General features: G+C 37.1%; 2 protein-coding genes and 1 long non-coding RNA gene across 3 annotated transcripts; 2 read left to right on the forward strand and 1 right to left on the reverse strand.

Annotated features, from left to right (window-relative positions):
* On the forward strand, nt 1-530 carry LOC130719865 (uncharacterized protein At4g04775-like). The gene is made up of 2 exons (XM_057570464.1): nt 1-174; nt 258-530. The coding sequence occupies exons 1-2, from the start codon at nt 1-3 to the stop codon at nt 528-530; spliced, it is 447 nt and encodes a 148-aa protein (XP_057426447.1).
* Nucleotides 531-1,174: 644 nt separating this feature from the next.
* On the forward strand, nt 1,175-7,396 carry LOC130718011 (uncharacterized). Its single transcript, XR_009012506.1, has 2 exons — nt 1,175-1,549; nt 7,075-7,396. It is a non-coding gene; the product is annotated as an uncharacterized LOC130718011 (long non-coding RNA).
* Nucleotides 7,397-7,551: 155 nt separating this feature from the next.
* On the reverse strand, nt 7,552-9,150 carry LOC130718010 (AP2/ERF and B3 domain-containing transcription factor RAV1-like). Its single transcript, XM_057568440.1, has one exon. It carries the CDS (start codon nt 8,965-8,967, stop codon nt 7,810-7,812), a length of 1,158 nt encoding a protein of 385 aa, XP_057424423.1. The 5' UTR covers nt 8,968-9,150; the 3' UTR covers nt 7,552-7,809.
* Between the last annotated feature and the right edge of the window lie 3,871 nt (nt 9,151-13,021).

Raw genomic sequence — 13,021 nt, forward strand, 5'->3', positions numbered from 1 at the left:
ATGTCTCAAATGTCAAGGGAATCTCGTTCTAGTGCTAGATCTTCTTCAAGCTTTTCTGTTCGATGGAGAATGATTCGTAATGGGAAGTGTTTCTGTGAAGACAGGGTAGTTTTCCTCACTTCCCACACTGGTATTAACCCAAATAGGGATTTCTGGAGATGTCGACATTTCTTGGTAAGTAACAAAGTTGTTGCACATACTTGCTGGGTTTAATTCCCTCACTTCCCACACTGACATGGTCCTTGCTTAATTTTCAGAAACCAAATGACTGTGGGTTCTTTCTTTGGGATGATGAGGCTGGCTTAGAAGCTTATGAAAGACAAAATTTGTTGAAACTCGTGAAGATATCTGATGAATTGGCTGATATGAAGAGGATTTTGGAGGATACAAAGAGGGAATTGGAGGAAACCAAGAACAAGCTGGTTGATTCGAACAGAAAATTGGAGGATAGAAAGAATTTAACAATTTTGACTTGTGTACTGTTGTGTGTACTTTTAGTATGGGCTGTAGCTGGAATGATATTGTATTGAATGAAGGTTGTTGTAACAAAATGCTTTAACTTCAGTCATGAATGAAGGTTGTTGTAACCAAATGTATTGGTAGAATGATGGTTGGTGTAACCAAATTTATGGTGTTACCATGATAATGAATGAAGGCTAGCCATGAATGAATGTTGTTCTGATTGAAATTGGTATTTTTGGATCTAATCCTTCTTTTGTATTTACACATTTGGTTTTAGTCCCTCTATATGATTTGTTGTTGTAATACGTCCTTGTTAAATTTTGGATCTCATCCTCATGTATAAAGTTGAATTTGGTTTTAGTCCCTGGAATAGTAATCATGATTTGGCATGCATCCTTACATAGAATATTGATTTGTGTTTTGGTCCCCTATTGGACATTAAAAGGCTACTTAGGAAGAAAAAATGTGTTAAAGTATGACAATTGCAAAGGCCACAACATAATTTCATGCATAAGTCAAAATATTCTTGCAAAATGATAGTGGTCCATCCACAAAGACAAAAATTGCACAAGTGGCTTAACTTGGCTACATCAATAAAAATAGTGGTCCATCCACATTAAACAAAGATTAAAAGTGGTCCATCCACATTAAAGCATGAGCATGTGCCGGGCAAGGGATAAATATCTATTACAAAACAACATTCAAAATGAAGATTCCCTTGAAACAACCAAAAAGTTTTTGTCCTCTCCTTGACTTATTGTCCTTGTCCCTCTGTAGTGTTTGGAACCTCTCCCTCTGCAGTTGCTGGAACTTGAGACCCCTCCACTGGATCTGCCATCTCTCCATTTCCATGAACTTCCATCACAACCTCAGCTTGCTCCACTAGATCTGCAGAACCTTCCTGTTGAATAGAAAACTATGGTCAGTATAAATCAAGATTTGTGCTAATTAATTAATTTCATTATGCAGATCTGTACAAAACTTACTGGAGGGGTTGGAGCTGTTGTTGGTGCCTGGTTTCCAGCTTGCTCCTGTGCTGGTTCTTGAGGATCTGTCACATTACCCTGCTATTGAACAGAGAATTATGGTTAGTATAAATACAGATTAGGCTATTTAATTTCATAAATTAGCCTGTGTGCTTAGTGCTTACTGGAGGAATTGGAACTGTTGTGGGCTGAGTGCTGACTGGGTTTGGGCAAGTTCTAACATTATGGCCTGTACCACCACACCTTCCACATCTATGTACAGGCACAGGCTTGGCTCCCTCCTCAGGATCATCCTCATGTGGTTCCCTCCTCCTCAGCTTTTTGGGCCTTCCAGCCTTCCTCTTGTATACTGGAGGCAGAATTGGAGCATCTGGAGTGTAGGGCCACATTCTTTTGCCATTGATTGGGCTGATGGCATGGCCATAGGTTGCTTTGTATGCATCCCTTCTGTAGTAAGAATGGACAAAGTTTACTGGCTGCTGCATATTGTGTGAGATAGCTGCCACTGCATGTCTACAAGGGATGCCCACCAAATCCCACCAGTTACATGTGCAGGAATGCTGCCCGATATCAACTATGAACCTTGTATCAGGGTCAAGAACAGACTTAACCTCAAATTTTAGGTGCCCACATGCTTGTGGAAACCAGTGTTGGCTAGCTTTAGTCTCCCAAGTCAATCTCTTTAGTGGCTTGGGCATCACATCACCTTGATACTTCTGAAACTTCTCATTTAGTGCAGCAAATCTACCCATCAAATAACTCCTGATCCAATCCATCATGGTGAGGATTGGTTTGTCCCTAGCCAAGAGGATGGTGGCATTGAAGGCCTCTGAAAGATTATTCATCAGGACATCACACTTAGGGTATATAGTAAAAGCATGTTTGCACCATGCTCTTTTGGGAATAGTCATCAACCAGTCATATGCTTCTTCATTCAAGGCCTTCAGCTCCTGCATCTTCTCATGCCACATTGCCTCATAAGTGGCCTTAGCTGCCCCCATCATAAGATCCCTGATGACTACTCCACCTCCAAATCTCTTCTTAAAATTTGCATAGAGATGTCTGAGGCAAAATCTATGTTCAACTCCTGGCATTAGCTCATCAAACACTTGCAAGAGACCCTGATCAAGACCCAAAACACATGTTGTTGGTTAAACAAGTAATCTGAACTTCACTGGAAACAGTCCCTACCATATTTGGTTTTAGTCCCTCTCATGATTATCTAGATTTGGTTTTAGTCCCTCTCATGATTATCTAGATTTGGTTTTAGTCCCTCTTATGATTATCTACATTTGGTTTTAGTCCCTCTTATGATTATCTACAAGGCCAAAAAACAACAAGTCAGAAGCTTACCTTTTGCTGATCTGATATAAATATCCATCTGCTCAATCCACCAATGTCTGCCAGAAGGAGTTCAAGAAACCATTTCCAACTCTCTTTGCACTCAGATTCCACAACTGCAAAGGCTAGTGGAAAGTATTGATCGTTGGGGTCTCTTCCAACAGCACATAGCAATATACCTCCAAACTGGGTCTTTAGGTGGCAGCCATCAAGTCCAATAAAAGGCCTGCATCCAGCCACAAAACCTTTTTTGCAACCTTCTAAGCACATGTAGTATCTATTGAACCTGAATAGACCCCCTTCAGCAGTAGGAGGTAGTAGATTGATTTTGTAAGAGTTCCTTGCTGATGCTCTCTTAAGTTCAGCACTAAACCTGAATAGTAGGCTGTATTGGCTTGCAGCATCACCCTCAATCATAGCCAATGCTCTCTGTCTCCCCCTCCATGCCCTCCATGTTGTGATCCCAGTACTGTAATGGATCCTCATTTCATCAACAACTTCACCCATATTCAGTTTCTTTGTATATGAACACTCATCCTTGAGCTTCTTTGCAATGAAGTCAGAGGTTGCACTCTTGTTGTTAAACACCCTAGCACAAGTGTGCTCTCCCTGCAATGTCTTGATGCTGAAAGTTTGCTTACCACCAACCTTGGAGCATAGGATCAAGAAGCCACAATTTTTCCTGCAAATCGCTCTCACTCTTATATCATCATTTTTCAACACTCTAAGTTCCCTCCCATTATACACTGAATGGTCTTTCAGAGCATTCTTGAATTGCTTAAGAGAGGTGAACTCCATCCCAATCCTGAACTTGAAAGATTCTTTCATGTCTTCTTCATGAAACTGTATGTTATTCTTAGCCTTCTTCTTTCTCTTCCTTTTCCTTTTCTCTGCTTGACCATCAGACTCATCACCCTCTGAAAAACTATGCAATTCCTCAGTGTCCCAACCATCATCCATTTGATGATCAATATGAGAACCAGACTGATCACCTCCTTCTACCACTTTCTCTGTCTGTGGAATCTCTTCTCCCTCAACTCCTTGCTGCCCTTCTTCTGGATTCTCTTCTTCTACTCCATAATTTTGTCCAGTAGCCATATTCCTCAGTTGCTCATTTAACTGAGCCTCAGCCTCCCCAACTGTAGGGTTTTGAAACCAATCATTCATATCTCTAGCCCTCTCTTCCTCACTGTCTGAGAATATAATATCATCAGTGTTACAACCAGATGACTCATCAGTGAAGCTCAACTCACCATTCTCAAAGATAGCTCTGGACCTCCTCCTAACCTGTTCTTCCTCAGCACTTGACTCATCACTAGACAGAATGAGCATCTCAGGGAGTCCTTTCTGCCTCTTGAAAGCACCACCTCTAGCAATGACTCTACTTGACTTCCTAACAGGTTGTGTAGCAGGCTTTTTTGTGGAAGTCACCTTTTTTGATACAGGAGGTGGCTGAGTAGCAGAATCAGGTTGGGATGGGCCAGCTTTGTCCTCAAGTGATATTTTTGGGGCTTCACATTGTTTGTTCTTTGGTTTAGATGGTTTTTGTGGGGCATCTTTGGGTTGAGAGATGGTTTTTGGTGGGATGGGATTCTTGGAGGGAGGAATGAAGGGTTTAGTTTTAGGAGGGTTTGTTGGGGCATTTTTTGGTGGGGGGAGCTTTGATGAACCAGTTTTGGGTAGAGGTTCAGGAGGGTTTGATGGGCCAGTTTTGGTGTTGGGGGGGAGCTTTGATGAACCAGTTTTGGGTTGAGGTTCAGAAGGGTTTGATGGGCCAGTTTTGGTGTTGGGGGGGGGGCCTTGATAATCCAATTTTGGTGTGGGGGGCCTTTGCTGGAGCAACTTTAGTGTGGGGGGCCTTTGCTGCAGCAACTTTAGTGTGGCTAGGCTCCGCTGGGCTAGGATTCTTGAATGAGGGATTGATGGGTTTTGGCCTGAATGTGACTCTCAAAGGCAATTCCTCTTCATCATGCTCTACAAACACCTCCACACGCTCCTTCCTTTTCTCAGCAAAAGTACCAAGCTCCATTGCTTGCAAATCATTGAATATGGGTCTAAGCTTCTTTAGTTGAACATCCTCTGCTTTCCTCCACCACAACTTGAACTTCCCCACAGTGTACCCCAAGTCCTTTACCATATCTCGAACCTCAAAATAACCCCACTGGTCAAGATCAAGGTCATCATGCTCTTTCCTTTTCCCCCCAGTGTATTCCAGTAGTGGCTTGTACACAAAAATCCCCTCATGATGGATAACAAGGCTGAAAGTCATCCTACACAACAATACAAGATGGGATTAGTTATCCATTCAAGGTAAACATCATTATCAGAGTACAAAATGTGTGCATTCATCAACAATTTATAAATACCAGTACAGATTACATACCCAACCCCAAGAATCAGAACCAACATTTCAGCCAAAACCCTAAACTTTTACCCATGTATAAATTTGTACAATAAACTCAAACAAAGCTAGAAATTGGAATAGCAAGGACCAGTAAACTGAAACAAAGCTAAAAAAACCGATAACAAACGTGTTAACCCGTTTTCCCCCTTTCACGAAATCACTTTATGGACGAACAGAGGTAAGGAACAACAGAAGAGAAAGCATAAACGAACTAACCTTGGCAATTCGTCTTGCACGCTCGACCTTCAACCTCGATCGAGACCTATTGCACGCTACACGCTCTCAGTTCTTCGTTCTTCTTTTCTTCCCAGTTCTTCGTTCTCTTCTCTGTTCTTCGACAACAACGATGATGCTCTGAGAGTGATGCTGAGAGTGTGAGTGTGAGTTACTAATTTAGATTGGGTTTGGAGAACTAATTAAAAGGGACTTTTAATTTAGGTGAGGGATTAGTTTGAGTTTTTTACCTTGGTTAATTAGGGTTTTTAATTTCAGAGTTAATGATTAATCAGTTTATTTTCCTTTTTAAAAAAAAATTAATAATAATAATAACACGTGGCCTCATTAATCCTACGTGGCATTGCCACATGTGCCACCGGAGCTCCGGCGTTGACCCAGAGCTCCGGAGGGACTAAAACCAAACGTTTTGGCAAAGGTTAGGGACTAAACCCCACCTTTGCTCCGGCGAGGGACGAAAACCAGGTATTATGGAATGGTTAGGGACGAAAAACTTATTTAAGCCTAAGAAAAATTATGAACTCCTCAATTTATTGCATTTTAAAATTAGTTCACCAGTTCACCTCCCAACTAATTTGTGTGTATATGGATTAGAATAACAAGGATGTGAAGTTATGAACAAAGGAAGCAAGTAGGAATTTCTAAGGGAAAATTCCCTGAAGCTAAGTATATAAGAGAAGTTGTACGACCAAGAGAAGGCATGCTGACCAAAACGCGAATTTAGAAAAGTTCTACTCTCCTAGGGTTCTAGAAAAGTTTTGTACTATATTTAATCTTTAAAGAAAAAAATATTTTTAACTACATATGTAAGCAACCATATGCAAGCTAAGTTTGATATTCCTAACCAATAACGATTCTTGTACATACGCAACCTACAATTAACATACATTCAACATATGCACGTTGTGGCTGTTTCCGACTGACCACCATTATCTGCAAAGAATTAAATAAAAAAAAGTGACTGCGGAAGTTTCAAGCTGCTATAAGAACTGTCGCAAAGTTGAAACTTGTGAGATTTCTGATGGGTTTTTAGCCATTTCAAACCACTGGAATTATGAATTTTTTATTATTCTGCAAGTTTCACCGGGCAAAAAACCGCAACAATTAGCATAGGTCCATTGTATGTTGGCCTTCATTGAGGTTCATGTATCGAGACTCTTTTGTAAACAACATGATTGGGAAAAATCCGGATAGAATACTATTAACTGAAGATTAAAAGATAATCATCTAAGTCAAGTGTTTGATTCATGGTTTCCGATGATGAATAAGAAAGAAAGGTATAGATTCACATAGTCATTATCCATTATGATTACAACATCCAGCATTAGAGATCGAGTAAAGAGATACCAGAAGCTAGCTTGTAGAGCATGTTATGTTATAATCTAGCTTGTAGAGCATGTTATGTTATAATCCTTAATATTTGATGAAGTTGGATCTTAATAAAGATATCGATCGATCGCGAGTTAATTAGTATAGTTGTATTTGTACTATATTTGATAGAAAGAAAGAAGAGGAATCGAATCTGGGAGATCAAAAAATGAAATTGAACAAAATCTGAGTTGCAGTTTTTAATATTATTTCCTTTTTCTACCATTTCTCTAAGTGGTGCTGAGTCGTTGATGCAAACAACACAATTTCTGCATGCAGATTTTGACCGCTCCAAAAACAAGGAACTGTGGTCGTGTGGTGGAGGCCTATAATATTGAGAATGAGAATATCAAAACAAGCCACGTCCATGTACAGTGTACACAATGAAACACACTTGATTCATAAACCATCTTAAGGACATTCCACATTTATCTAATTTTTTTCTCAATTTTTCTCGAAATATTGTTGGCAAAGAAATGTCCACTTGCCAAATAGATCTTTCTTTATTGACAAGTGTCTCATAATCAACTTGTTCACACTTTCCTAGGTCATGCCTGCTGGACCCCCTTAAAATATACAATTTGAATTATTTTTTTCTAAATCTTTGGCATACATTTCTCATTTCAGAGAAATAAACGAAAAAAATGATTTAATTGTCAACGAGGCATGCGATATTTTTGGAAAGCCACAAATTTAAGGCAAAAATCATGAACATGGAATATGACCACATATAGATATTATGCATCAATCAACAAATTATAAAATAAACACTTGTCTTTCTTTCTTCATTTCTTTTTCAAAATGCCATTATTATCACCCCTAATTCCACTTTTGTCTAATAATATACAAATAACCTTTTTTTTGCAACTTGCCAACTACACACTACACACCACCATTTTGCTGCTACCTTCTCCATTTTGCTAACCTCCATTCTTTTCCTCATGAGTCACAAAAATTCAAAACTCACAAAAAAGAAACAAAATAAAAATAAAAAACAAATTAAAGCATGAAATGTTACAAAGCTCCAACCATCATCTTTGGCTTTTTGCTACATTCTAAAGAAAACAGATCCATCTCTTTCCTCTTCCCATTGCAACCACCATCAGAACCAGGTAGTTTCAAGAGGTTGACCCCAAAAAGCCGAACCATCTGTACCGGCTCAACCACTGGTCCAACCGGAATAAACAAACCACCGGTTTTAATGCTTACATCAACAACCTCACCAACACCACCACCACTACTACTACTGGCCTTGCAATCTATGTAGAGCTGGCGATCCGGTCCAGTTGACCGGTGGAACCGGACCGCATCGCCGGCTCTAAGATTCTTCTCCTTCACAAACCGACTCCATCCTTTGGTCAGAACATAGCTCTGGCTACTGTTCCAATAAGAGTAACGAAACCGCCAAACTTTCCCTCCAACGTCTTCAAAATTCAAAAGCATTCCCTTCGCCGCCGCGGTCGCGTCATCGGTGACGGCCACCGCGCCCAACGGGAAGTGCCTCTCCGCGTGCTGCTTCGGTATAACCAACCGGTTCAACTTCCCCACGTCACTCGGCGTAACCGTTTTCTCAAACAAAATCTCACGCGCCCTCTCATCACACGCGCCGGGAAACAACTCATTCCCTGCACCCTCACCGATCCGCCGCCGTTTCATTCCGCCGCACGCCCCGCCGCGCTTGCTCTGCTGAAGCTCGTCATGGTAGGTGTGCTTCCTGAGCATATCCACGATCTCGGATTTGGAATGCGAGTTCAAAAACTCCTCCGCCTCTGCTTCATCATCAGCGCTATCTCCGGCGCCGGCAACAGGCTTGAAGTTAGTTACAGCGTCCTTGCCGCGGAATCTCTGAGCGGCGATGTCGTAGGCTCTGGCGGCCTCGTCTTCCTCGTTGAAGGTTCCGAGCCACACGCGCTGGTGCTTCTCGTAAATCTGAGCGCCCCACCGGCCGTTGGGTTGCGGCACCACGCCTTTGTATTTCGACGGCGGAAGCTTCCGGGACTCAGCCTCCCCGGGGCCGCCGCCGCAACATTCGGCGTCGATCACGGTGCTAGCGCCGCTGCCGACGCGGCAGAGTGTGTTCGGCGGCGGTGGAGATAGCTTCGCCGGAGTGATGGATGCTGAAAGGGAGTCGCTGGTTATGGAAGTTTCGTCGGTGCAACTACCTACCTCCATTTTCTGTTGTTCTGTTAATAACTAACTTTAGTTTTTTTTTTATGGTGAAAAAAAAACAGAAACAAAGGTTTTTGGTTTGGTTTGGTTTGATTTTGAGTAGTTTGGTTGCTAGAGAATGAAGTATGAAGAGTGAGAGAGAGATGAGAAACAGAGAGAAACTTGAGAATGCTGTGTGTGTTGTTTTGAGGGTGGGTATATATATAGGAAGAAATTGTGTTATTTTTATGGAAATTTTGATGTATAATTAGTGAATTATTTTGGGATTATTTAGGCACCATATGGTTAATTAGTGAGTTTAATTATGTGTATTTAATTGGAAGTGTGTACAGGTGATGATGTGGCCAGGGTGGGTCAACAGAATTGGAGATGAAGGAAGATTCAAGGTAAGAGAGAGGAAGAGAGAGGGGTAGAGAGAGAGAGAGCTGACAAAAGAGTAAAGACTAAAGATAAGATCACAAGAGAAATCACTAGTTGAGGTGGGTCACTTGACATTTTGAATTTCATTTGGGGGACTTTTTATCAACAACATAATTATCAACAACATAAGAATTTGAATGTTCCCAAGCAGGGGAAAGTGAAAGCAGGGATAACTTTGAAAGTAAAAATATATATAAATAAAAAATATAAAGTTTTTTAATTTAAATATTTGATTATTGTAAGTATTTTATTTGAGAAAATGATTGATCCACCCTTAAAAAAAAATGTCAATATCACTTCTTTTACTGCCAAATCAAAAATTAACTTTTTATTTTAATTAATTTTGAAAAGACATGTAATTGTTTTGATCCTATCCGACATAGTGTGAATGATTATTTTTTACACTGATGTTGCATATTCATTAATCTCAATTGATTTATGTTTATAATGCAAGATTATGATCAATTATCATCTTAGATCTAGTCAGAAATAAAGAAAATTCAAAACAGTCGTATTATCTTTTATTTTATAGTGAATTGATTTATTTTTATATACATTTACGATTTATGAAAACAATGAATTGTGTTGAGTAATATTATGATTATTGATTATATCTCTTGCAAAATTAAGCATTAATTTTGGAGTTAGAATCAATTACTAAAAAATATCTAAAACTAATTGGGTATAGATCAATTATAAGTTATATAGCATTTGTAAGGGGTATGAGTAGCTCACTTGGCAAGTTAAGGAAAATGAAGATATTGAAGGGTGAAGAGTTATAATTCAAATCCTGATGAAAAAACTAAATTTACTACTAATAATTAACCACTACTCCATAATAGCATTTGCAAATGTGAAATTAAATATACCCCATGATAGCTTTTGAGAGATGAAATAATTATAAGATAATTAAAATTCCCTATCAATTGGCATTGAAGTAGGCAAGACCAATTAATCCATCTATTAAGTCAGCTGGGGTGGTTTCAAAGAAAGATGTTGCTAGTCAATGGTATTGTGTTTGAGTAGATTGCTAAGCTGTGTAGTCATGCTAAAGATCTTTTCCTAAGTAGTACATCTCCTCTCAAGTATAATTGCTTACCATTGGAAATTTTGAGTGTGTTTAAATTTTCGTTAAACTCAATATAAATTTAAATCAAATATAACAAAAATTATGCTGGCCAGCATATAGTGTCTAAGTCTATATATGACCCATCCAAAGGCAGGCTCCTAGCTCAAGAAGAAGGACTCCTATCCCTCATAGCCCAAGAAAGGACAATAGCTTTTTAGTTGGTACCTTAAGATACATAAAATCTTATTTGTATTTATACTAAATTAATGCATATTATCTCATATTAGCATAAAACTCTTTTTCAATTACACATATAGCAATAAGTTTTGTATCTAAAGTTGCACATATATATAACATATTTATTAGCATTATATATATATACTTGAAAGGGGGAAAACAAAACTCATATAAAATTTATCGTGAAGAGAAGTACATGAGTACATGCCTCAATATTATGTTTGAGTTGTGGGTGTGTGTATGCAATGTAGGTCCCACGTATTACCAAATTGATGCATAGTTCATCCCCCCTGAGCTTTGCTGCAACTGCCAACTGCACAACCACTCAGGCATGGTCTCTTCTGTTTCAATTTCCTTATCTTAATTAATCTTTTTTATTTCGAACAAAAAATATTAAATGTAGCTTATGGGTTCTTTTGCTTGATCAAAATCTACTCTATTATTTTTATTTGCAGTTGCTTTTCAGAGGCCAAAGAGAGTCCAGCTCAGCACATATATATGTATGTACGTATAATTTATTGAAATTATAATCCAATCCAGATTTAATATTTTTCATTTGATCAATTGGGTTTATCCGAGATTCATGGATAGAATCCAAAAGTGAATATAAAAACATGAATAATTATCACAGACAAAATCATATTTGGTATACATAATGTTGTAGATCGTCAAGAAAATGAATTGGATTGAATTAAAACCTATTAAAAGTATTATGCACACTAAATAATGATTTAAGACTTTTTATGTCTAAGAAAATTGTCATAAAATGATAGCTCGATCAAATGGTAAGAGCTAATAGACATATAAGTTCGGTTGAAGAGATTCACAGATCAATTCTTAAAAGATGCAATTTATCTTTCTAATATAAAAAAATGGACTAAAAAAATTTATTTTAAAAGGTTTTTATTTTGTTTTTAACATCGAAAGATAATCTTCATTGTAAATTAATTTTAACAAGTATATATTGTAAATAATATACCAAATGCACTGTAATGATTAAAAATATATGTGTTTTAACTCTTGAGATTGAAAATTCAACCCTTCAGATATGCACTATTGGGGAGACCTTTAACTTTTACCCAAATTCATACCGTATAAGATTGCCTCAAATGGTTAAAAAATACTAAATGTTACATTTTACATTGAGGATACCTTGGTCAAGATAAAAAAAAAAATATAGTTCATGAGATATTTGCCCACAATTTCAATACTTAATTAGTAACCAATAGGGAAATATAATATAATATGAGGCTAGGAATTTTCTTGAAGGTACATGCATGCAGCCAGAAACAAATTGTTCCCCATCTAGTAGTACTATCATGATACCCGTGCAATGCACAAGATACAACTAACAGAGAAAAATAAACATACATATTTATGCTAATTAAATTATATTAGTTGATAATTTAATTTTTAATTAAAAACAAATTAAAGTGTAATTCACCAAATAATTTAAGATATAGGGATAAAAATTTAAAATTTTAAACATACTAAAGTATAATATATGTCATACTTTTTCATATATTTACTCATAAAATTACTAAAAATATAAATAAGTACTTTAATTATATTAAAATCATCTCTATTAGTTTATGTATGAAAGTATTTTCATGTAAAATGTTCACTCCGTATGAATTTTTTACTCTATAACTTGTACATAAACAAAAGTAGATTATATATCTAATTTTTTAGTCCCCACATGATATATTTTCATTATGAAATTATTACAGTTAAATAATAATTAAATAAGTACTAAAGATATATTAGAATACATTTTTCTATTAATTTATATGTAAAAATATTTTTATGCAAAAGGTTCCTTCCTTTGTGAGCGTTTTACTCTATAACTTCTACACTAGTTAAAGAAGAAATATTGATATATTAATATGAAAAAAGTCTGAAGTCATATTAAAATTTATTTTTAAATTGGTTTTAACATAAAATATTCCTCTAGTGGAAGTTTTTTTACCCTATAATTTAAACATTAAAAATTATATATTTATATATTATTTTATAGTCGCCAATATTTTTACTATACAATTTTTAAACTTTCATATATATATAAATATATATATTTGCTCCTAAAATTATGAGAGATGTACATATTCTGTGAAAATTTATTTTACTATTAGTTTTAACGTGCAAGTGTTTTCATGTAAAATGTTCATTCTCATTGAAGCTTTTTACGCTATAATTTGTACAAAAATGAAGGGTCATATTGCTATATAATACACTTTTTAAGTGAAATCATATATTAAATGTATTGCTCGCAACAGTTAAAAATGTATGTGTTTTAATTTCTCAAGTCGAAAGTTCAACCCTTCAGAGGTC

Source organism: Lotus japonicus, chromosome 5, assembly GCF_012489685.1.
Source record: "Lotus japonicus ecotype B-129 chromosome 5, LjGifu_v1.2".
NCBI lineage: Eukaryota > Viridiplantae > Streptophyta > Magnoliopsida > Fabales > Fabaceae > Lotus > Lotus japonicus.

Coding starts and splice junctions, on each gene's coding strand:
- LOC130719865 (XM_057570464.1), top strand. CDS start 1: ATGTCTCAAATGTCAAGGGAATCTCGTTCTAGTGCTAGATCTTCTTCA. Junction 175..257: donor GGAGATGTCGACATTTCTTG/GTAAGTAACAAA, acceptor CTTAATTTTCAG/AAACCAAATGACTGTGGGTT.
- LOC130718010 (XM_057568440.1), bottom strand. CDS start 8,967: ATGGAGGTAGGTAGTTGCACCGACGAAACTTCCATAACCAGCGACTCC.